The sequence below is a fragment of the Bos javanicus genome, chromosome 13 (assembly GCF_032452875.1).
Source record: "Bos javanicus breed banteng chromosome 13, ARS-OSU_banteng_1.0, whole genome shotgun sequence".
NCBI lineage: Eukaryota > Metazoa > Chordata > Mammalia > Artiodactyla > Bovidae > Bos > Bos javanicus.
This window is the reverse complement of record NC_083880.1, coordinates 9,545,836-9,571,564: the sequence shown is the minus strand read 5'-3', so window position 1 is coordinate 9,571,564 and position 25,729 is coordinate 9,545,836. Positions and strand designations below refer to the sequence as shown.

At 42.4% G+C, this 25,729-nt stretch overlaps 1 protein-coding gene across 3 annotated transcripts in view; it reads right to left on the bottom strand.

Moving 5' to 3' along the window:
• MACROD2 (mono-ADP ribosylhydrolase 2) overlaps positions 1 to 25,729 on the bottom strand; it is a 2,305,220-nt gene that overhangs the window by 130,721 nt on the left and 2,148,770 nt on the right. For 2 of the 3 annotated variants that reach the window (XR_009740200.1, XM_061435643.1), the window contains exons 12-13: positions 17,026 to 17,136; positions 12,046 to 12,114 (exon numbers count right to left, since the gene is read on the bottom strand). Coding sequence is in view for 2 of the 3 variants with exons in the window: in XM_061435643.1 (XP_061291627.1) it covers positions 12,046 to 12,114; positions 17,026 to 17,136 (180 nt within the window). In the remaining variant the exon portion in view is untranslated. The remainder of the gene's footprint in view (positions 1 to 12,045; positions 12,115 to 17,025; positions 17,137 to 25,729) is intronic. The other variant, XM_061435644.1, reaches the window with a different exon arrangement.

Genomic DNA, 25,729 nt, shown 5'->3' with positions numbered 1-25,729 from the left:
AACACCGCTCAGCCATAGAAAGAATGAAGGAACGCCACTGGCAGCAACGTGCAAGGACAAATACTAAGAAGTCAGAAAGAGGAAGACAAACGCCATCTGATACCACTTGTATGTGGAATTTGTAATAGTACACCAATGGACTTATCTACAAAGTAGAAACAGACCCACAGATGTAGAGAACAGTCGTGGCTGCCAAGTAGGAGGGGGCCTGGGAGAGGGATGGAGTTTGAGATTCGCAGATGCAATCGTAGAATGGATTGCCAATGTCCTACGCTACAGCAGGGCAACTATATTCAATATCCCGTGACAAACCATAATGGCAAAGAATAGAAAAACAAGTTGTATATATATATATAAAACTGAATTACTTTGTTGTATGACAGAAATTAACACATGTTGTAAATCAGCTATACTTCGATAAAGAATACACAGAAAAGAAAAATAGACTGCTCTTAGCAGATGCTCTTGATTTATTCAGACTGTCTAGGAATATACCTTTTATGGTTTATCTTAAGGAGGTACTCCAAATATTATTTTTTAAACTAATTAACAAGAAAGTGACAAGATAGAAAAAAGTATACTCCAAGAATAGTACATTTTTATGAGTCAAAGTTCAACAAAAATGCTTGAATATGTGTGAGTGATATCATGATTTTGATTTGTTGACAGAAAAGACTGCATTTTTGGTGGGACGAGCACACATTTTGGTTCCTCTGGTCCCGGTGTGATTGCTTGTCTTGGTATAATTATTAACAGCACCCTCATCACGCCCAAGAGTGTGCTTGTTGTAAAGATCTATGATTACCCTTATTAGGCCATGTTGACAAAAGCATCCTAAAATATGGATGTACAGATCTTCCATTTTAGATTTTTTTTTTTTTTTTTGGTAAAAGACTAAAACACAGAGTAAGTAGAAGCAGCCACAGAAGGAACAAAGGGAAACTCTATGAGTGGCATTCAATCCAGGTTACCCAGCTATCAAATCCTTCTTGGTGAATGGGGGCTAGAGAGAGAGTTTGAAGTGTTCCTGCCTGTCTGCCTCACTTACTCCAGTTGTTTTCAATATTCAACAGGTCCCTGCCAGGATGATGGACCAGAGCACGTTCACCTTGATGAGGAGGGACTGAGCCACAGCTGTAGCTATGTATTTTGACTATCAACTGCAGTTGAGCTTCTTTAACTTTATACAGGTCAATAGATCTGGTGAGGATGCAATGAGATATAGGAGTCCTATTTGGAGTAGTTAGAATTCTAAAGCCAACACATACACTTAATAACAGTGATTGTTAAAAAAAAAGTCAACACCTGCTGAAAGTTTACTATGTTTGAGCAGCTGTTACAAGCACTTTTAGTTTTCACAACTCTGTGATATAAATACTATTATTATCCCCATTTTACAGGGGAGAAAACTGAGGCACAACCTAAAAAGGTTACCCAAGGGTGGCGATGTGAATCCAAAATAAACTTATTTGGCTTATAAGGCTACATGACTTGCCCCAAAGAGCTTAAAAACTAGGCCAGTGAATCTGAAAATAGATTACAGGGATGCTTGTCTTAATTCAGACCCATTAGGAGCAACAGTTTGATCCAAAATTGTGTGTTGGACAGTTAATTTCCATGACCTAGTCTGGGATAATTTTGTTTCCAAGCCTCACTCACCAGATCTTTAGAATACACCCAAGAGATCACATGACTGAATTGACTGCTAGAAATATATAATTACAGTCACACTTAATTTGTAAGAGAAAAAAACATACATGAAAATGTGATTGGATGGCAACTGTTACTTGCCTTCCAATTGCTGTATGTATTTTAAATTATGTGTATATTAAAATATAAGTATATTTTTAAACTATACCAAATGGGAGATAAATAAAATTTAAATACCAAAAAGTAGATAAGTGTCTTTATCTACTTTGACCAATTTTAACCTGATTTTAAACATATTTAATCAAAGCATTTGAAGTGCTTATCTGAAAAGCCTTATCATAAATTAGGCATAAATAACTAGCCTCACTCATTGGAAATAATCTATATACATTCACCATTTAGAAGTTTATCTTGTTCTCTTACAGGATAAGGGTATCCAAGTCTGAAAGTGAAACAAGGAAGTCCATGGCTTGAATTTTTGTGTTCTTACAACATTTAGGGAAAATTCACTCTTCAAACAGGAGGATTCTGAAAGGGAACTTGCTCTAATAAGAGCTTTAATAGTAACAATCATTCTGGGAAAGTGGCCATGACATTAGGAGAATTATAAGTGGCCCTTGTCTGTGATAGGTTCTATATCCAATATTGAGGACCTACTATGCACAGGTCACTGTATTGGTCCTGAAACATGAAAGTGAATGAGATCTGATATCTGATTTCAAGATATTTACATACTAGTGAGTTGGATATGTCATGCATATTATATAGAAATAAGGCACATGATAATTTTTATACAGATTTACAAGAAACAGGCGAAAAGACAGTTCCCTCTTGTATGATGAAATGTAATAGGGAGAGGAGAAATCAAGAAAGATGAAAATGTGGATCTCCTCCTCTCCCTCCACCAACTGCCCTGCATTATATGAATTGATTCCTGTCCTTGAAGTGTTGGCTCAGATAATCTGATGGAAATAAGGGAAGGACAGAGGGAGGGGGGAGAGAAAGAGTAAGACAGGAAGGGAACAGTGAAGTGCAAGACTAAGGTAAGATACTGGGAGTGAATCCTGGATGAGCACATGTAGCAGAATGTGGTGGAATACAGCAGGCCAGTGAGGTTTGGAGGATGACGGGTAAGTGAGCTGGGTTGCAGAGCAGGGTCCCTGTGGGGTATGAGGGAGCATAAACCAGACCATACAGAAAGAGGTCTGAGCTTCATATCTGGTGGGGTCCATAGCCGAAGGTGTCTGTGTCCTCATTCCTGAGTAAGATGGTCACTCAGCTTGGGACCAAGGCCATGATGAGGGTCAGGGCTGTGACGTGGGCCAAGCAGGCTGGTCTCTGCGGTCGCCTTAGCCTCAGCACCCTGCTAGCCTAGCCTGGGCCCTATTTCCCCACGCGCCCTCCCACTGCGTCCTACTTCCCGCAGGCACGGATATCCCTTTCTCCAGAAGCACGATTTGCAAAGCAGCATGGTGGCATTGAAGAAGCCTGGGTTTGGGGTTCAGGCAGATTTGGTTTCCAAATTCTGACTACCTTTTGGGTAACTGGACCAGTCACTCAAACTTTCTGAGCCTCAGTTACCTGCAAAATCAGAATAGTAATATTGACATCTTAAATGTCATGAGTTATTACTTTATACCCACTGAACAGGCGAAAATTAGGAATAACAAGAATAATGATTGCTGATAGAAATACTAATTGTTATAGTCTTCTGAGAAAGCCCTTTGGCAATATCTATTAAAAACTTATACTCCTCAAGGGAGAATGCATGATTTGGAATTTTTCCCATGCAAATAAAAGCACTTCTTGTAAAGACATATGGGCAAAGACATCTATTGCAGCATTGTGTGTATGGCAATAAAGTGGGAAGAAAGTGCTTGCTCATCATAGGATAATGGTCGAATAAACTATAGTGTATCCAAGCTATGGATTACACTTGAGCTTTAAAATGGATGAATTAGATTTACACAAAGACTACAAGCAGTTTCCACAAAGTTTTGCTGTCTGTAACAAGTGCCTAGAATATGACATATTTTTTAGAAAATAAGCACATATATTTAACAATGGCTAAAAATTTTGTGCCTTCTACTGTGTATCCGACATTCTTTGACATGTTTAAGGGGGTTGACTTGTTTTAATGTTCAATATCCTATGATGGAGGTGTCATCATTCCCATTTTACATATGAGGAAACTGAGGTGCACAGAGATTAAATAATTTGTCCTAAGTCACAGAGCTCAGAGGAGAGCTGGAATCTGGACTCTGGGAGTTGAGTTCAGAGACTAGATTCTTAATCAGCATGCTTTACCCTCTGAATATCTGGAAAGTGGGAAGTTAGCAAATAAGATAAAAGGAAAATGATATTAGAATCACACATTATATAATTGATTTATACAAAATTTTACGTGGTTGCAAATATTCAGAAAGTGATGCATGAAGAAATGGCCCTCAGAATGCAAATGGTAGTTGTCTCAAGAGGCTGTGACTACATATGTGGTTTTATTCTTTTTTTTTAAGTCTTAACTCTTTATTTTTTAAATTTATTTTCAATTGGAGGATAATTGCTTTACAATGTTGTATTGGTCATGTGTTTTTACTCTATTCCTTAAACACTCCCATTAATTATTTGAATTTTCTATAATGAACATATATTACTTAAAAAATCAAAAAAAGGAACACATTTTATTCATTGTAAAAAAAAATTAAGATTTGTATGCATTTTTTCATTTATTTGAATTTCCTTACAGGAATGATCATGAACATTTACCAAGTTAAAAGAATGTTCCTGGCTAGTATAGAATTTAAAACTGAAACCAAAGAAATGACTCAAAATGGAGCCTGGGTAATAAATTATAGACTTTTGCTCATTGGAATTATTAATACAATTAAATGATATTAGACTATCAAAAGACATGGAAAAAATTTCACAATCTTGCTATATTTAAAAGACAACTTCAAAATGGTATGCATTGCAGAATGCTCCCCCCCAAAAAAACACTTCATATATATATGTATATATATGTATATATATATAATATATATTTATATGGTAAATATATATATATGTATGTGGTAGCCTAGAAAAAGACTGGAAGTTTATAGACTAGCATACTAATATGTTTATTTCTCGGGATTGACATTATGAGTGATTTTTTCTTTTTTTTTTTTTTTGCTATTTTTTCATTGAATAAACACACATTACTTTTAAAATAAGAAGATAAAGGTAAGCAATAAAAAATATCTTAATCTTTTCCCTGGTAAATCAACCCAAAGTCAAGATTTTATCCTGAGGAACTGATCATAGATACACATCCAGATTTATCTAAAATATAAATACTGCATTTCTATATTATTTATAACAGAGAGACTGTAAATAACTAAATAATCTAACATTAGGACACTGGCTATGTAAATTATGGGACAACCATATGATGAAATATTATGCCTCCAATAAAAAGTATGCCTAAAGACATGGGAAAATGTTCAGGGTATGTCGCTAACTGAAAAACAAACTTTTTGTTTTTACAATTTAATCTCTGAAATGAAAATGATTATATGCTTTTGCTACCTTTTACACTTTTCTGCATTCAAAAATACTTTTCAATAAATATGCATTATGCTTTCCAGTAGAAAAATAAGTGCTAAAACATATGGAATAAGATACTATCATTTTTGAGGGTTATGTAAGATCATGTGAGTATCTGCCATGGGAGTTAATATTGTTAAAGTAATTCTTTTCTCTCCAACCCCCATGCACACCTTTCTTTCTCTCCTTTCTCTCAGGTTACCTTTTTGCAAAATGAATAATAGATTGTACAGAAATGTAAAGCACCGCAGCAATACGTGAACTATGAACATCCAGATGTTCAGGCTGGTTTTAGAAAAGGCAGAGGAACCAGAGATCAAATTGCCAACATCCGCTGGATCATCAAAAAAGCAAGAGAGTTCCAGAAAAGCATCTATTTCTGCTTTATTGACTATGCCAAAGCCTTTGTGTGGATCACAATAAACTGTGGAAAATTCTGAAAGAGATGGGAATACCAGACCACCTGACCTGCCTCTTGAGAAACCTGTATTCAGGTCAGGAAGCAACAGTTAGAACTGGACATGGAACAACAGACTGGTTCCAAATAGGGAAAGGAGTATGTAAAGGCTGTATATTGTCACCCTGCTTATTTAACTTATATGCAGAGTACATCATGAGAAATGCTGGGCTGGATGAAGCACAAGCTGGAATCAAGATTGCTGGGAGAAATATCAATAACCTCAGATATGCAGATGATACCACCCTTATGGCAGAAAGTGAAGAGGAACTAAAAAGCCTCTTGATGAAAGTGAAAGAGGAGAGTGAAAAAGTTGGCTTAAAACTCAACATTCAGAAAACTAAGATCATGGCATCTGGTCCCATCACTTCATGGGAAATAGATGGGGAAACAGTGGAAACAGTGTCAGACTTTATTTTTTGGGGGCTCCAAAATCACTGCAGATGGTGACTGCAGCCATGAACTTAAAAGACGCTTACTCCTTGGAAGGAAAGTTATGACCAACCTAGATAGCATATACAAAAGCAGAGACATTACTTTGCCAACAAAGGTCCATCTAGTCAAGGCTGTGGTTTTTCCAGTGGTCATGTATGAATGTGAGAGTTAGACTGTGAAGAAAGCTGAGTGCCGAAGAACTGATGCTTTTGAACTGTGGTGTTGGAGAAGACTCTTGCGCATCCCTTGGACTTCAAGGAGATCCAACCAATCCATTCTAAAGGAGATCAGTCCTGGCTCTTCTTTGGAAAGAAGAAGTATTGGAGCTGAAACTCCAATACTTTGGCCATCTCATGCGAAGAGTTGACTCATTGGAAAAGACTCTGATGTTGGGAGGGATTGGGGGCAGGAGGAGAAGGGGATGACAGAGGATGAGATGGCTGGATGGCATCACTGACTTGATGGACAGGAGTTTGTGTGAACTCTGGGAGTTGGTGATGGACAAGGAGGGCTGGCGTGCTGCAATTCATGGGGTCACAAAGAGTTGGACACAACTGAGCGACTGAACTGAACTGAACTGAGTCCAGGTGACACTCCATTTGTCTTAGCTCCTTCCTCTTCACTGAACTACCAGAGGGCAATGGCTCTCATTCCACACTTCAGACTCTTACCATTCAAGAGTGATAGCCCAGAGGTGTCGTGGTGTCTACAGACCTCCATCGGTGCATATCTAGGGCAGGGGAACAGCTCTGTCCCACTGTGGTAGGTCATGGGGAGGATGCTAAGCAGGGCGAGAATGGATTCCAAGAACAGGGAAAGGACTAAGAAAATCAGATGAGCAAAGTCTGAGGGGAGCTTCATGGGTGGCCCAGTGTATTGTTTCTCTCCAACATGTAGACAAGGAATAGAAACAGATTCTGGAGGCTTACAGCTACTCGTGGTTGGGAGCATTTATGCTCATCTCTTGGGCTTCCCTTGTGGCTCAGCTGGTAAAGAATCCGTCTGCAATGCAGGAGACCTGGGTTCGAACCCTGGGTTGGGAAGATACCCTGGAGAAGGAAAAGGCTACCCACTCCGGTATTCTGGCCTGGAGAATTCCATGCAGTCCATGGGGTCCATGGGGTCACAAAGAGTTGGACACGACTGAGCGACTTTCACTTCACTTAACTTCACTTGCTCATCCCTGAATCCAATTCCTCACCCATAACCCGATCCTTTCTCTGCTGTCTTCTTTGGCAAGTTTGACTCTTTCTCAAGCCTTCCCCCATCCTATAGAAATTCTGACCGCTAGGAGGCCTGAAACTAGATTCAATGTTAAGGCGTCCTTTGCCAAGTGACATCCACTTAATAAACAGCAGACAGCAATTATGTGACTTACTCAGAGCTCCGAAGGAATACGACCTCGAGTGTGTGTGCACCTGAGCATTAGTTGATTTTGTTCATATGATGAGCATATGGTTTAGTCTAGCTGACCTTCAAATTCAAAGTGGTACTGATTAAGATATAAGATGGGCTTCCCAGGTGGTCCAATGGTAAAAGAATCCACTTGCCAATGAAGGAGATACCAGTTTGATCCCTGGGTTGGGAAGATCCCCTGGAGAAGGAAATGACAACCTACTCCAGTATTCTTGCTGGAGAATCCCATGGACAGAGGAGCCTGGCGAGTTACAGTCCATGGAGTCACAAAGAGTGGGACACGACTTAGTGACTAAATGACAACAAAAAGAAATAAGATAGGGGAATCAAGATGTGTTTAAACAGCATTTTTCCCCCTAATAAGGTGCCTTAACCTTGGCTACAAGTGAGGATGATCTATTAAGAGTTAACAGAACAGAGAACTCTCCTTGAGTTAAGCAGACTGACTATATATTAAATAATGATGACAATGATGTAGCAATTTCAACCAGAGTACTTGATATTCCTAATGCTCATTTTAATCCTGGGTTTACACTCCCCTTCATCTGATTGCTTCTATATTTGCTAACTTAAATAGCCTTAACACTTGTACTCTTGGGTTTGCATTTAAGGATTTAAATTGTAAACTACCGTTAAATCAATCACTGGAATATTTTTACCAGTAGAGAAAGAAATCTGCCAATAGACAAGTGCGTGCCCCGTTTTATAAATGACCTCAGAGCTCCTATCAACTGACAGATATTTTCTCAGGTTTCTCTAACTTGGAGTTCATTTCTATTCAGTCCTGGCTGTTGCATCCACCCCGTATGGATGAATTATTCATCCGTATTCCTCCTCCTCACGTCTCATCCTCCCAGCTCAACCACTGCCCACCCAGGGGCTGGGATGAGTCCCTGGGAACAGGTGTCCTCCGTCTGGAACTCAGACTCTAGCTCTTGATCTATGAGTTGTACCTCCTTCTGTTAGTGGTTTGGATGGTTAGCAGTTACACAGGGTAAATGGGCAATAAGTATCCATTCTCAGAACCTGGTGGGAAATGTGGCTAGAATACTTGAACAAAATCACAGACCTAGAAGACATCCCCAAAGATGTTTCCTCTTGAAAATATTCTGCTTCCACATACCTGTTTTAATTAAAAAAGAAAATCTTGTCTTCCAAACCAAGTGACATTAGCCTGCTCAGTTTTTTGTTTATTTTTAGTCCTTGCACTCTAAGACATTGAGGTTCCTGTGGGAGCCAAAATTATAACAAATATAAAGCCAGCCATCCAATAAGCCAAGCTAAAAATAACTGACGAGGCTCAAAATTTCTGAGAATTATATTGGAAAGGATACTAAAAAAAAGGCCAGTCCATAATATTGGTGATTCCAAGACCTAAGAAGAAGATGCTGGGTTAGAAGCAAAGCCTAGAAACAAAGACAAGAGCAGGGGCTCCTTGAGAACCTATGGTCAGCAAAATGCTCGGCACTTAAACTGGAGAGTGTAATAAGCATTTTTATAAGCAGTGTTATAGCTGCAGAGATCATAAATAGCCCAGACATCACCAAGGAGATATATTTCTGCATGTAACATGACGGTGAGTATTTGAAATGAATTCTCAACACATATGAATGCCTTTTAACCTCATCACGACCTCAATCTTGGCGGATCTCAATGGCAAATTCATTTCTTTTTTTTCATTCTAAGCCATGTCTCTATCAATCAAGCTAAACTATGTAATATTTCCAACACTTGCAGTTCTATAAGCAATAGACGCTTAGTCTAAGCATTGGAATGATAATCAGTTAAAATAGTGGTCTTCCATAAATACCTGCTATTTCAGAAAAAAGGTAAAAATCATAACCTGTATATTCTAATTTTAATGGAAACTGGGTCACATGTAAATGTGCACTTCAAAATTCTTTTCCTTAGATATAGGGGTTAATGGATATTAACAATTTCAGTAAAAGAATCCCCCAAACTTCACATTCGGTCTTATTAGGAACTGGCATTTGTGATACATTTCAGAACTCACCGGAGTTACCACCATTAAAAGTTTTGTGTAAAAAAAGAAACATGTAAAAGTGTTCTGAGAAACTGATCCTGGCATGAGCAATTAATGGTGTGAGATCCTAAAAGCATGAAGAAACATCGTGGTGTGTTTCTGTAAAGGTGTGACATCTCCAAACCAAACAACTCCACAGGAAGTATCTCAGTTTGAAGCACTTAAATTAGACTATTTCTCTTGTTTCCTAAAACTCTCCTATTCTACTTCAAGACATTAAAAAATTTTTTATCACAGGCTGAATGATTGGGAGGGCTTTTCAGGTGGCTCGGTAGTAAAGAATCTGCTTGCCAATGCGGGAGATGTAGGAGACACAGGGAGATACAGAGGATGGGGCTCGATTCCCAGTTCGGGAACTCAGACCCCACATGCCGCGGAGCGACTAAGCCTGTGCACCACCAGAGAAGCCCCCCACACACAACAGATAGAAGAAGCCCACGTGGTGTAAAGAAAGCCGAGCACAAAAAACCCAAAAAACAAACATAAAACAACAACCAAAAAACACATATTTGAATAGTATAAAGGGAGATGCCAAGGGAGTCATTAAAAAAAGAGAAAAGACAAGGAACTAGAAAAAAGACCAGCAAAAGCAACAGAACAGTGGGTGCTGTCTCGGTCCACAGGATCCCCCTTCAGGAAGGAAGAGCTTCCTCTTCTAGTCATGGGCGGCCCTCATCCCTTCTCAAGCTTCTAGGATCATCGGAACAGAAGAGAGAGGCTTCATCCAAGACCACAGCCCCTTCCCCTGGCAGCCAGTGACAGGTGACTCCTCAGTGGGAGCTTTTAAGAGCCAGACTCCCACACCCCAGCTGGACGTCTCAGAACCGTCACGCCATCTTCAGCCTGGCTGCGGCTTCGGTTGAGAACGCCTTGCAGTTCAATTTCTTTATCCAGTTTTGCATGCTTTCCTTTCATGAGTGTTGATTCCAAGAGCCCTCCCTAATAAAGGTTAGCTCCCTAGTCTCCTGGGGAACCCACTCTGCGTAGGCACCAGGGGAACAGTTTGCGCAATGGGCATGGATTGCTGTATTCTGGGAGGTAATTCTCCATTCTATGGAGGAGAAAACTGAACCACAGAGAAGTTAACTGCCTGTGATGATGTGTTAATTCCTGGCTAAGTACTAGAGTTCCTCATGAAAGGCTACATACGTTTCTAGTGCCAGAGACAGGATCTAGGCCTCAAGCATCTGGCCCCAGAGCTCACAGTCTTAGCAACTACCCTTCCTACACAGGATGTCTCACTAATAAAAACTGTTTACAGGCAACATGAGATGAAATGAATCATGTAAACAGTTGAGTGTTATTTTTAAGACAACTTTGATTTTCTAAACATTGATTCCAGGACTGCCTGCCAAGTCGCTTCAGTCATGTCTGACTCTGTGCGACCCCATGGACTGCAGCCTACCAGGCTTCTCCGTCCATGGGATTCTCCAGGCAAGAACACTGGAGTGGGTTGCCATTTCCTTCTCCAATGCATGAAAGTGGAAAGTGAAAGTGAAGTCGCTCAGTCGTGTCCGACTCTTAGCGACCCCATGGACTGCAGCCTACCAGGCTCCTCCGTCCATGGGATTTTCCGGGCAACAGTACTGGAGTGGGGTGCCATTGCCTTCTCCGATTCCAGGACTAGCTAATATCAATCTTACATGCAGATATATTTTCTTATCACTCCAAACTGAAGAAATGCATTCAGCATATAAATCTAAAAGTTCCAAGGAGGTCATATGGTTTAGCAGATGGCCATTTGTACAACAATCTCATCTACCATTCAGAGAGTTTTTAGTAGTTGTCAATTACAGATGTAAAATATTACTTTTTGTGTGTGGGGACAATTAATCACAGGGGGGAGAAATGACAATTTCATTTTCCTTTAGGTAGTACTGTGTTATCTGTTTAAAAACTGTGTTATCTGCCCATGAATGTCCCTGCAATTTCTCCCTCAAATTTTCTCTTAGAACCTACATAAATTTTTCTTTTCCTTTTTTCTTCTTTTAAAGATACTTGGGTCAGCAACATTTTCTCATAGTAACTGTCCATAGAATGAGGAATGATGCTCTTGTCAAAGATTTATTTTCAAGGATGCCTTTCAAACATTTCTTTTTTATTCTGTCTAGATAATGGTGTTCTCTGGTAGGTGATTCTCAAATGAACCCATTCCCGACAAGTAGCTGTAAACAGCTTCCTTCTGTTGTTTCAAATAAACGTCTTCTTTAAACATAATTTTTCCAATCATCCTGTTGTTTCATGAACAGTTACTATTAGAGGAACAAATGGATATACAAATTCTGAAAAGGGTAGATACGGAATAAAATAGAGCAGGTTGGATATTTGTGTTGGAAATAGTCATGCCTAAAGAGGATTGGATGGATTTGCTCACTATTTCATTTTCCCCAAACAAACAAAATCCAGATGGTTTTCTAAGAGTTTGCACAGATTTTTAGATGAGTAAGTGGTCTCATACCTTCATCTTTACAGACTTCAACTGCTTCCTCTGAAGAAGGGCTGGGCGCCGAAGCAGTGCTGGTGCCATCTGTAAGGCAGAAAGAGACACTGTCTCAGAGTCCGTACTGTGAGGTTAGTGCTGCCCTACCCACCTTAACCTCCCACTCCACTGAAGGACATAGGAGCCCGTTTCAAGCTCTTAGACACTGAATTGTCTTTGGAGGGGCTGGGGTCTGTGACCCTCCTCTATGACTAATGGAACAAGAACCCTTAGTTAAGACTGAGCCCAGTGAACTAAACTGTGTTTTGGTGAAGAAGACTGGGACTGTTATGCTTTGGCCTTTTGTTTCTTCCCTTGCCTCTAGAACAATGGTAGGCTAGTTTTCTTAGTAAAGGGTTGCAAGTTTCTATAAAGTGCTTTTCTGTGCGTGTGTTTAAAGTCTGGGTTTCCTTAGCACCGCGCCTCATCCCTTTACACCATGCTGTCAGGCTGCAGGGGGCGCGTCTGACGGGTGTGGGTGCAGAGGCCCGGGAGAAGGCGAGCGTTTGTCACAAAGCACCAAAAGCTGCTTGGTGATTTCATGTCAGTGGAGCACAGGGTGGGGACTAAGGAACCTGGAGGTCCCTGTCCTGCGCCACCCCCTCCCCGCCAAGCACAGCAGCAATGAACCTCATCAGAGCTGGTCTTTCTATTTAGGACTTCAGCACTCCATGGACTCACTCCACTTGGCCTGCAGAATAGTAACTAACTTACTAACACTAAAATAGTAAATTTAAGATGCGAAGGATTACCAGAATCATTTGGAATGGTTACTACTTGACAAATGGAAAAGGAATGTATACATTTTTTCACGCAGTAACGAGGTTATAAAACTAAAGATAACTCAAAAACACATGACAACACACACACACACACATGCACGCTCAGGACATTTATATTCGCCTACAGCTGGGCAAACGTGTGTTAGTTGCTCAGTTATGTCTGACTCTTTGCAACCCTGTGGACTGTAGCCCAACAGGCTGCTCTGCCCATGGGATTCTCCAAGTTAGAATACTGGAGTGGGTTGCCATTTCCTCCTCCAGGGGATCGTTCCAAGCCAGGGATTGAACTCGTGTCTCTTATGTCTTTTGCATTGGCAGGCGGGTTCTTTACCACTAGCGCCACATACGAAGTCCTCTGGAGTGGGTAGCCATTCTCTTCTCCAGGGGATCTTCCCAACCTCGGGATCCAACTTAGGTCTTCTGCATTGCAGTTAGATTCTTTCCTGTTTGAGCCACCAGGGAAACTCACAGCTGAGCAAAAGAATCTAACAAAAATCTGTTTTATAATAAAGTGTTGAATATCTCAAAAAAAGATTGATTTTTCCACACAAAGTAAAAAAGTGGCTACCTTGGTAATGCCTTTAAAACTTTACAGATACACTTATTAAACTGAATCTTTGACATAGTATTAATATTATTCTGTGAGCAATTAACAAATATCTATACTTTCAACAAAATAAAGGCTAACCAGATATTTTTTTCAGCATATCCTTTGTCTGTAATGTACGTGACTATCACCTTCAGGTCACATTTCTACCAGAACAGAGAATAAAAATTTTTAGTAGGGAGATAATGGGAGATGAATCACTTTCTTTGGTTAGGTGATAAACTCCTATGAAAAACAAAAGAACAGACTAAACATAATTAACTCTCCTTCAATGTCACATCATCCCAGTTCTCGGCTTCCCTTCAAGGCAACCCGAGATAGCAGACTTCCTCCTCTCACAGTCCTTCTGTAACGCATTCCAATTGGCTTCCATCCTCCTTGGAGTATTCTCTTCTTAAAGGTGTCAGTGACCTCACTGCCAAATCCAAGGGTCATTTTTTCCTTTCTCACCTTCCTTGACTTCTCAGTAGCATCTCAGAGTCTACTCCGTTCTTTCTGAAATACTTTCCTGCTGCAGCGGTTCCTTTTCCCTTGTTGCCACATATCTAGATGCCGTGGTGTCTATCCCAGGCCCGACTCTTCTCCTTATTTACATGTTCTCTCCAGTGAATCTCACCGAGTCATGTGGCTGTAAGTAGCATTTTTATACCAGCGACACCCACGCCTGTATTTCTGGCCCACATCTCTCCCTAGACATCCAGACTCATGTATCTAACTGGCTTCTTGACGTCCCATATGGCTGAGAGTCCTCCTGGATTTACCATGGCCAAATCCGAACTATCCACTCTATTAACAAAAACTGGGTCCTGTGGCCAGTCTTTCATACACTAGTCAGTGGCACCATCATCCACATAGTTACTGATGCTAAAAGCCTAGGATGTAGCCTGGGTCCCCATGCCCTGTATCTAAGCTATCAGTACCTCCTGCCACCTCTGCCTCTGGGATGAAAACACAGCAGTCAGTCCATTTTGTCTGCATTTCCAGGAACCGCCCATCACTACTTTCCTGCTACCATCTTTCAACTGGTCTCACTCTGGCTCTTTTGACTCATTTTCATTCACAGGCAAGAGTGAGCTAGTTAAAACTGACTATGCTCCCTCACTACCAAAAGCCTTCCATTGGCTTCCCCTTGTAGTTCTAACAGAATCAGTTCTTACTGATTACATCAGATATAACCTGGTCCTAGGGTGTTTTCCCAAATCCCACTCCTGTTCTCTCTCATCCATCAGGCTCCAGTCACTCTGAACGTCCTTCTCTGATATGTTAAAATTTGCCTGAACATCTGCATTCTCTGGTCCCTCCATCTGGAACGTTCTCTGGCCATTTTATCCCTGAGATTTCACTTTAATTACGGTCATCAGGGAGTCCTCCCTGAGTCCAGCCAATGGAAAGCTGTCTTCTCAGGATTCCTTCTGCATTACCTCATTTCTCCACGAGGCACTTATCACTACCACACTTTTCTTATTATTTCCTTTTGGATCACTGCCACCCGAGTATAAATTTCAATAAAGAAAAGATACTGTCTTTATAGTTCACTGCCCTATTTCAGGGCCCAGAGCAGTGCCTGGGCCACAGTGAGCACTGGATAGGTATTTGTTGAGTGGCTGTTTGAGGAATAGGATCTACCACTTTGATTTGATCATGACAGCAGTCAGAACCGCTGGATGATGCTGGCTGAAGACTGTGCTTTTTGCATGATATGGAAGAGGCGTGCAGAGCTGTGCAGTTAGAACTGAAGCTGGAATTTCTAATGAATGAAAGGAAGATATTTTTATTTTGGAAGAATAACAGCATGTCAAAAGCATTTTAGTGACCACCATTGCACCTGACTTCTCTGCACCAGGACGAGGGAGGTAGAGCAGTTACAGCCATGTATGCGGACAGTGGCCAGGATCTGAGACGAATCCTGCCACTGGGCTCTGAACCAGCGGGAAGGCCTGCTTAGAAGAATAAGAAGAGGTGTGTTTGGGAATCTTATCTACACTGAGAGGCAGCCACATTTGCTGGTGATGTCCATCTGAGAGGTAGAGAAGAAGGCTTATGTTCTACGACTCTTTGCTAACATGCAAGATGGTCCCAAATCCATAAAGAAACTGCCTGTTCTCAACTGATTAAGGGAAAAAGAGATGCATAAATAAAATGCAGGCAGATGTGTGTGCATGTATACATGTGTGTGCCTGTGTGTGTGTATACACACATGTGTATGTGTGTATGTATATGAATGGGGTGGGAGAAATTTATGTTGATAAAGACAGTTCGGGACAGAGAGCAACTGGGGTCACAAAGAATCAGACATGACTGAGCACACAAACAAACACATACGCATACACAACACGCAATGAGTGAATAAAACCTGTAAAGCCACAACATTCAGAGGATGGCCTCAGCTGTCAGCAGCTGGTTGACTAATACTCATCAGCCCCAAACAGTGAAAAAAGTGACAGCTTTTCACAGAAGCCTCATCTTCCACGGAACATAACGATGTGGTGACCGGGCGCTGGGGGCAACAGTGGTGTGGATAACAACATTTTTCTCTATCAGAAATCCATTCCACCTCAAGGACTCTGCATTTAAGCAAGGGGCGCTGGCTGAGCAAGCAGCAGGTACACAAGGTCCCTGCCGCCCTGCTTCAGTGCCTCCTCTGATTGGCCGTCTTCGATTCCATCTTCCAGTTTAATAATAAAGGCTTTCGGTTCTCCAGCAAAAGTTCCAAGGTTAACGGAGGAACTTCTCAGTGACAAACCTATCACAGCGCCTGGTTTATTTCCAAGAGTCCAGTGTATGGCTCAGAGTGTGGCTGGCAAATGAGCAGAGCTCCCCATTTTAAAGATGCCCCACTTGTTGGGCTCATTAGAACCAGAAAAATGACTTGGAAAAATAGAAGGAGGAAGTTTTTATTTGGGTGGTTATGTTGACAACTGCATAACATGTGTGTGAATCGTTCTTTCAAAGGAGTGTGTGCCTGAGTATAAAAATTGGGGGGAAGAAAAGAAAAACCTAAGGTGATGACCATCTTTTTTTGAGTTTTAAAAATGTTCAATTTACAATCTACAGCAGAAGATCTCTAAGCATTTCATTGGCACATCTGTTCTTTGGATCTCACGGAGCTCTGGGTGTGGGGTAGTCAAGGCCACATCACAGCATCATCCACAACACACAGAAAAATGAACAGAAGCATAGCTCTTCAAAACTGAGTGCAAACCAGTATGGGCCCCTCCACGTGTGGTGGAGGGAAAGCCTCTGATGCCTGTCCTTTGAATGTTTTTCATTTCGTTTTTCCCCTCAGACTGAATCTGCTGATTCTGACCTGCCCTAGTCAGCCCAGCTCTGACGTGGTCCTTCCAGCCTCTGCCGGTCCCATGCAGAACATCACTGAGCAAGCTGCTATCACACAGGAGCAAAAAGGAGCTCGTGACTGACGCCCGAGAGGGCACTCCTCTGACTAAAGACCCTGACGCTCGTCGTTAACAGGGCTGGTGATTGCCTGAGGGAGACCACAATGGACACTGAGGTTAACCCGATGAAACGGCATGAACACTGAAAACAGCACTAAGTCGAGCTATTGTTCACCTCTGGGGACGAGGCCGAGGAGACGCTTCAAAAGAAATCTGAGCCCACCTGCTTCTTGGCTCTGCTCTTCTGTTTCTTCTGCACTCGGCTTTTCCTCTGGACCGTTCTCATCTTTTACGAAAACCACAGAGGGGGAAAGAAAATATACATCAAGTCAATTTATGAAATATCTCTTTATGGCTAATATGCAGTGGTGAAATTAATTGTAACCAATGTAGCATGACTCGCCATAAAGCGAGGCAGAGAGATGAATCAGAGGTGTGAAACAGAAAAATTACCTACATAAATAGGTGCATTTATCCTCGGCCCTTCTCGCATGATTTGCTTGGCAGAAAGCTGAACTGCGGTAAACAAAATTCACTCAGCAGTTCTAGTCACATCTCTCCTCTCATACAGCACTTCCCAAAGTGCCAAACAGATTTTAATTTCAATTTGCTTTTCTCCCTTGACTCAAGCAATATGCACCGTGTAAGGAGCATTGGCTGATTATGTTCCTACGCACTTTATTTTCCTGTTTGATTTATGTTGCAAAAAACCTACCTATTTTTACTTAATTTTTTTTACAGGTTTTACTTAAAATTTTTACTGGGGTATAGCTGCTTTACAATGCTGTGCTTCTGCTGTACAACAAAGTGAATCAGTCATACATATATGAATATCCCCTCCCTCTTGGAACTCCCTTCTGCACCCCCCATCCCACACCATTAATTTCTTAGACATTTACTTACATTTTACACATGACAGTCTAACATTTCTATGCTACAAAATATTCTGTCTTGAACAGATTATGCTGGTCAAGTTTATGCTGGAATACATAACTCCTTGAAAAATAAATAACTGGGCAGGTATAATGGTGGCTATATATTGGAAACTAGCTAAAAATTTCCCTTTGGCTTAAAATGTATATAATATATCTCTGTGGATTTATGTGTAGAAAAAAGCAAACTTTTCAAAGGCAAATAAAGGCATCATTTTATAACTCATTGCTGGGAGGGTTTCCAAATATGTTTAACAATTTTTTTAAATGATGAATTTCTATAAAGACAAAGGAATAAAATATAAGACAGACAGTTAAAGTACAGAAAGCAGAGAAGCAGAAGTTTTCTGCACACACGGGTTAAAGATGGCCAAAGCTCCCTGTTGCTCAAGAGGTGGAATCTACTTCTTTACTCCTTAAATTCAGACTCGTTCTATGACTTGTTTAGACCAGTGAAATGTGTATATGATTCTCTGGGCCCCTCAAGCCAAAGCCTAAGAGAACTGGCAGCTTTCCCCTTCTGCCTCTGGGAAGCCAGTCACCTTGCTTAAAGACACTCAGGTGAGCCCCCAGAGGGGAGAGGGGGACAAGGAGAGAGCGGCACAGAGGGGCCAGACATGTGGATGAAGCCATCTCCCACCTCCCTACCTGGCCCTGCTGCCAGCTGAACACATCCAATTGATGACCTCAGCCAAGATCACAGGAAGCAGAAGGCTCACCCTACTGAGTCCTTTAAAAATTCCTGACCCCCAGCCAGGCTTAGACCACTTAACCGAGTTGTACTTGAGTGCTTTGACCCACCATCTGTTACGACTACCAACACTTAATCCAGAGGCAAGAGGATGGGCATCCTTCCAGAGGAGGATGCAACTCGTGGAGCTGAAATAAGAGCCTCGGCGGCAGTGAGGGAACCTTTCACCAAGCAGCTCTGCAAAAGAACCTATTGAGGAGGGTGGAAAATGCAAAAACATCTGGAATTGACCTGAATGGAAGAAAAAGTTTAAAACAGAGTGACAAAAGCAAATAAATAAATAAACAAGAGTGACACTGACAAGGGGAAGAGATGCAATCTATGGATAAACGTATAAGTATGGGGACTTCCCCAGTGGTCCAGTGGTTAGGAATGGACCACTTCTTTGCAATGCAGGGGCCATGGGTTTGATCCCTGGTCAGGGAACTAAGATCCAACATGCCACAGAGCAGCTAAGCCCGCTTGCCTAAACTATTGAGCCTGCGCTCCAGAGCCCATGCGCCATAACTAGAGTCCATGGGCCGCAATGAAAGATCCCATGTGATGCAATGAGACTCCTGCACGCTGCAACTAAGACCCACACAGCTAAATAAATAAACTGTGTATAATTCCCTTGCTTGCTCCTTGGAAGAACAGCTATGACAAACCTGCTGCTTTGCTGCTGCTAAGTCGCTTCAGTCGTGTCCGACTCTGTGCGACCCCATAGACGGCAGCCCACCAGGCTCCTCCGTCCCTGGGATTCTCCAGGCAAGAACACTGGAGTGGGTTGCCATTTCCTTCTCCAATATGACAAACCTAGACAGCGTATTAAAAAGCAGAGACATTACTTTGCTGACAAAGGTCCATATAGTCAAAGCTATGGTTTTTCCACTAGTCATGTATGGATGCTGAACACCGAAGAATTGATGCTCTTCAACTGTGGTATTGGAGAAGACTCTTGAGAGTCCCTTGCACTGCAAGGAGATCAAACCAGTCAATCCCAAAAGAAATCAATCCTGAATATTCACTGGAAGGGCTGATGCTGAAGCTGAAGCGCCAATACTTTGGCCACCTGATGTGAAGAGCCAACTCATGAGAAAAGACCCTGATGCTGGGAAAGACTGAAGGCAGGAGCAGAAGGGGATGACAGAGGATGAGCTGATTGGATGGTGTCACTGACTCAATGGATGTGAGTTTGAGCAAATTCAGGGAGACTGTGAAGGACAGGGAAGTCTGGCGTGCTGCAGTCCACGGGGTCGCAAAGAGTTGGACATGACTTAGCGACTGAACCACAACAAATTCCCTCTGCCCAGCACTGTGCCATTTGTCACAGGGTTATAATGTAACCTCGGTAGGGGTAGCTCTGCAGTTCCCCAAACCCAAGGTTCTCCGTGGCATATTTACAAGGACATTTCTGATGTCTCTCTGTTTTGGTTCTCCAGGGAGGTGCTGCAGGAAAGCAACAGTAATCCTTGATGTTCCTGCTCCTGTTCACAAGGTCCAGTTGGTACAGGAGCACGTGTCAAAACCATAGGTCAGTGTCCCATGGGTCAGTGTCTTGCCTTCCTCCCACCACATGGACTCAGACTCAAGCAGGAAAAATCTACCAGCTTTCCTGTCTCCCCTGACAGCCAGACATTTTAACACAGATTTTACAACAGGCTTGAAGTCTTCAGTGACCGACTGTTTTTAAAATTAATCTGGTCACCGCATCTCTCATGGAGTGGGGGTAAAAAGCTTTCTTGTGGAGAGAGAAAGAGAGAAGGGAAAGAGAAACAACATTTAAGTCACAGGAAGGTTCCAGAGGTCCTAAACACATGAAAAGGAAACTCAGAGCCCCCACGACCAACTTTATAACCGTAAGAAACAGTCTGGCTCTTTATCTCACCTACAGCTACTGGGTTTTTACCCTGAATCCCCGGGTCCGCGGTGGTCCCACTCCCTAATGAAATTGCCCAAGTGGCGTGTTCTGTTTTCCTCTTGGAGAACAGAGTCTTGGCTGTGGGGTGCTCTGGGTTGCAGGATTTTTGCCCTTTGGAAGCAAATTCAAGAAACACTTGGTATGTTTATCACGGAGTAAACGCCTTCTAGAGGAATGCTACATTTGGCATTTGAATACCTTGCCCTCAAAAGAAAGGGATTAGGTATATTGCTTTCATCAGTTTCCAAAGACAGTGCATCCTCAGAGCCAGCAGGGGGAGCCAGTGTAGAAGTCTTGCTTTCCAAGCCCAACTGATATATTCTCTGGCAATTAGACTAGCATTCATTTCACTTTCAGAAGGACAGTTTGCCTGGCTTCTAACATCCCATCCATTTAAAATGCCTCCAATGGGTGAGTTCTGAGTGAAACAGTGGGCTTCCTCTGGTAGGAAAGAAAAAAATCCCATTACACCGTTACCCATAAGTATTGGATAAGGACAGGCTTTCCTTTTGGTGGGCTTGTCTGTCTAGCTATCTTCACAGGAAGCATATAAACAATAAAAAGTGCAGTAGACTGGGGAATGTAAACTCGAGGTTATTAGAAGGGATTTAAAAGGCTCACAATAAATGTGAAGAAATACAGGGAAGTGACAGGCTATTTTGTGAGCCTAAAAGATGTCATGTGGAAGCTAAATTCTCCTAGTTAATATAGCTCTGCTGCTGCTGCTGCTAAGTCGCTTCAGTCGTCCAACTCTGTGCCACCCCAGAGACGGCAGCCCAACAGGCTTCCCCATCCCTGGGATTCTCCAGGCAGGAACACTGGAGTGGGTTGCCATTTCCTTCTCCAATGCATGAAAGTGAAAAGTGAAAGTGAAGTCGCTTAGTCATGTCCGACTCTAGCGACCCCATGGACCTCAGACCACCAGGCTCCTCCGTCCATGGGATTTTCCAGGCAAAAGTACTGGAGTGGGGTGCCATTGCCTTAGGATTCCATATTTATTTCCAATAATAAATTTCTACCTCATTCATGTTGAGTGTCACATAAGACTACTTCCCCACGCCTAAAAGCATGGTGACCTGTGCAAATTCTGATGGCTGAATTATTTCTGCTTCTCCAGTATGAAAACTCTGCCCTCTATTCTTTCAACCCATATGCATGGAGCACATACTATATGTAAGGGATGTTTCAGGAATTTTATAGAAATAAAAATAAGAGACTCCTGCTGTAAAGCTGGAACCGAGCAGAATCCTACAGGGCTCTCCCACTTTCTCAAGTACAGAACCAAGAAGTTCATGATCAGGACAACAGCACTGCAGACTCAGCATCTGATGCATATTCTTGAGTTGCTTTACAGTTACCATAACTGCCACCAGAGGGGAAAAAAATCTAACTGTGTGATGCTAGACTGCAGCCATGACAGGAGCTTCTCCCTCCGTCTCGCGCAGCACGGAGTCACGGGCAGCATGATTCCAAGGACTGACCTCAAGAGAACGAGATGGACATGATTGCCCGTAACAGTCTCTATCTTTGTTGGCATCAATATAATTGTAGTCTATCCTGCCCATATACGAGAGCAGGCAACTAAAACTGTCAGGAAAGAGATGCTGATGTCTTCCACTCGAGAACACTATGTTGACATGAAGAAGTTCCAGAAGACAGACCTTCCCCTCTAATCCCACAGAAATAGGATGATGTTCTGACAAGTGGGGACTTGCCAGCAGCTCTTAGAAGCAAACTGCCCTCAGCAGAAAGCCCCTTTTCTTGTCCCTGTAGCAAAGCTATACTGTAACTAAGTTTTAAATGAGGCACCCCCACCTCTACTCATTTCTGGCCCAAGCACGCCGTTCAAACCTTTTAATCACACAACACCTTGCCTGACTTGTAGATCAAAGAAGAATAAGCAATTAACAGATGACCAGATCTCTTCCCTAGCTTCCCTTTCAGTAATCTTATGAGCAAACTGTGTGACCAAGCTGTGTGAACAAGATAGTGTCTAGGGGAAGATCACAGAAGTCAACAGCCTGAACGCAGTGGGGGACAGTGACGAGTCTGACCCCCTGTCTCAGTGATTAACTGAGTTTACTCTCCTCCTTTCCTTTAAACCTTTCATGGCTGAGTGGAACCTGTGGAGGTGTGTTTTGGGGGATGCTGAGTCCACCATCTCCCCAGATTGTTGACTTCTGATTAAAGGCGCATTTCCTTTCTACCATTTGTGAGTATTAATTCTGTAAGTGGCAAGCAGTAGGGTCTCCCATTGACAACAAAGTGAATTTGTGTAAATATGCAGTTCATGTTTAATTCTATATGGATGAGCTTTTTAAGGGCAAAATTTCAATGTCGTGGCTACAAACTGCTATCCTGATATTTGCAGTTCCTTTTGTGCAATGTGCATAAGGATGGGAAGGGAAAGAGGAGGTAAGTCAGAACAAATACACTCTTGCTGCTGGGGAAGCAACCTGACGTGTGCTGCCTGCTGGCACACTGCTGTCTTTCCCAAGGTTTCTGGACATGGGCAGGGCACAGGCAATTCAAACTCAGTGGTTTGCAGACTGGACTACTGGCTTCAGTTCTTGAGTTCCTTGGTAATGGATTGTATGTCTCAGTGTCCTTCCACTCCTGTTGGACTTGATCCAGGGATACGGCTAATGAAATGTCAGCAGCCGTGATAGGAGCAAAGAGCTTGAGTGTGTTGTACAACTGGACTTAGTGCTTGCGCTTCTACCATTGGCCATGACAAGATGATGCCTCTCTAGCCACTGGTTTAGAGAGGATGAGAGATACGAGGAGCAGGCTTGACCCACATCACAGTCTGGAGGCAAGACCAGAAAACTCACAGCTTGATATCCAACGGCCCAATGGAGCCTAGCCTACATCAGCAGACCCACGGTCAACCTGTAAACCTCTGAGCACGAGAACAAATCTTTTTGTTGTAAGGCTCTGAACTCTGGGGTGATTTGTTATATTGTTTTATTGTGATAATAGTGATTAATACAAATGGTATCTTAATTTTTCTCAGGTCAGGAAGTCTTAGTTTTTTTTTTTTTAACTCAGTACTTTTTCATGTATAAAGAATTCAGTCTTAAATTGTGTATTTTGCCACACAGCTGTATTCTTACACATCCCAAAATTCTCTAGAAGACAGACACTCAAAAAATAAATTCAGCTTATATAAGGAATGCTCTTGACAAGTACGCTCTGCCATGAATGTTTATGCTTTACTTAATAGAGCTATGTGGTAGCAGTATGCTGCTGCTACTGCTAAGTCACTTCAGTTGTGTCCGACTCTGTGAGACCCCATAGACGGCAGCCCACCAGGCTCCGCCATCCCTGGGATTCTCCAGGCAAGAACACTGGAGTGGGTTGCCATTTCCTTCTCCAATGCATGAAAGTGAAAAGTGAAAGTGAAGTTGCTCAGTCGTGTCCAACTCTTAGAGACCCATGGACTGCAGCCCACCAGGCTCCTCCATTCATGGGATTTTCCAGGCAAGAGTACTGGAGTGGGGTGCCATTGACACCTAGCTAATACTGGCTGACACGTATGGAATATTGGCTATGTTCCACTCAGTGTCTCAATGCTCTGCATAGATTATCAAATTGAATTCTCATAACAACCCAACGAGGTGATATTATTATTATCCACATTTCGTGGGTGGGGACACTGAGGCACAGAGACGCTAGATACTCTCCCCGAGATCCCACAGTGATTTCAGCCAGGATTCAACCCAGTGCACTGATACCAGAGTCCCTACTGCCTTCCTGGAGTCACAACTAGTATTTGCTTGCAGGAAGCCTGGGAAAATGATACTTAACATAATAGCTGAGAATTAAACTGTAATCTCATACAAGTTAACACAGAACACTAAGAACATTGAGAAACCAGCTTTTCCAACACTGAAGCCAGATGGGTGCAAAGGTACAACTCTAAATTTGTTCTTTAATAGTAAAGATATTTTGAAACAATTTCAAACAATGGAGAGTTCCAGGAATAGTACTAGAAACTTTCTTTTTTGCCTTGATCCATTTTAGAGTAAGTTGGGGACACAATCACCCCCTTATCACCTTTGCCAGCCCTGAGTACCCTGGTCTGTATTTTCTACAAAGACCTTCTCTGTGACCACAACGCAATTAAGCAGTGATGACATTCCTCATGTGGAAGTCTTTGAAAATTTTCTAAGAATACTTTTCACGGCAATCTCCCATCACAAACTGCCTTTCGTTGTCCTGTTTCTTTAGTCTCCTTCAATCTGAGGCCAAGACACTCTCCTGACCTCAACTACACCCCGGCTGGTTGGAGGCCGGGGGTGGGAGAGGTTGGTTCCCTACCTCACCACCCGTGCGTCAGTGTGAATGCCTAACCTTGCTCAACTCTGCATAAAGGTTTTTAGGATGAAAGAAAGAAAAGAACAAAAGGAGAGAGGTAGAAAGTTTCATTTCAAACCTTTAAACATTTGTTCTGGAGGTAGTGTCAACCAATTGATCTACATATATGAATATCAGGAAATTAAGTTCCTGAGTTGGCTGCCTCCCCACTGTAACGAGAAGCCTCATGTGTGTCTTCCAGGGCAGATCAAAGAGCGGTATATGGTCAGGCAGTCACCATCTGACACGAACGGGAGCTGCTGCCTCTCGGGGACGGGCACTTCCGCACCTCTGACCTGTTACCGCGAAGCCCTCCACAGTCCTCCTGGGCTAGACTTTTATCTACATTTTTTACAGATAAAGATTTCAAGGTTGTGGGAGGTCAAATAAGTGCCCCAAAGCCCCACAATTAGTGGCAGAGCTGAGACTTAAAAATCAGGGCCAGACTGTGCCAAAACCTGAGATCTTTCTTGTCTTGCAGATTCCTGTGACCTCTTTCGAGTTTTGACAGCTGAACTGTAAATCCTGAGAAAGATGTCCATACTGTTCCTGAGGTGTCCTCAGCATCTTGCACGGCGCCCACATTCCAGCAGGGTTCCATTAACACCTGCCAAGTGGTCAAGAAGGAAACTTCGTTCTCCCCTAAACAATAATTATTTTGTTGTCGTTCAAACCTTATTTCAGTTCTTGATGGAGAAAAGATACGGTGTCTATTTGAGCCTCTAGTTGAACCTCACTGAATTCTGGGCTAGCTTTAAAATGTCATGTCTCTTTGATCACAAATAATGGTTCCTAAAAATCAAATGTGGTGCTATGTAGGGAACACCAGTGGTTAGAATTCATCTGTTTTCACTATCACCTTGGTCCAGTCTCTATGCCCACTTCTCCTAGATTGGGGCGACAGCCCTTATTCTTACCCCAGAAGGTCTGTTTTGAA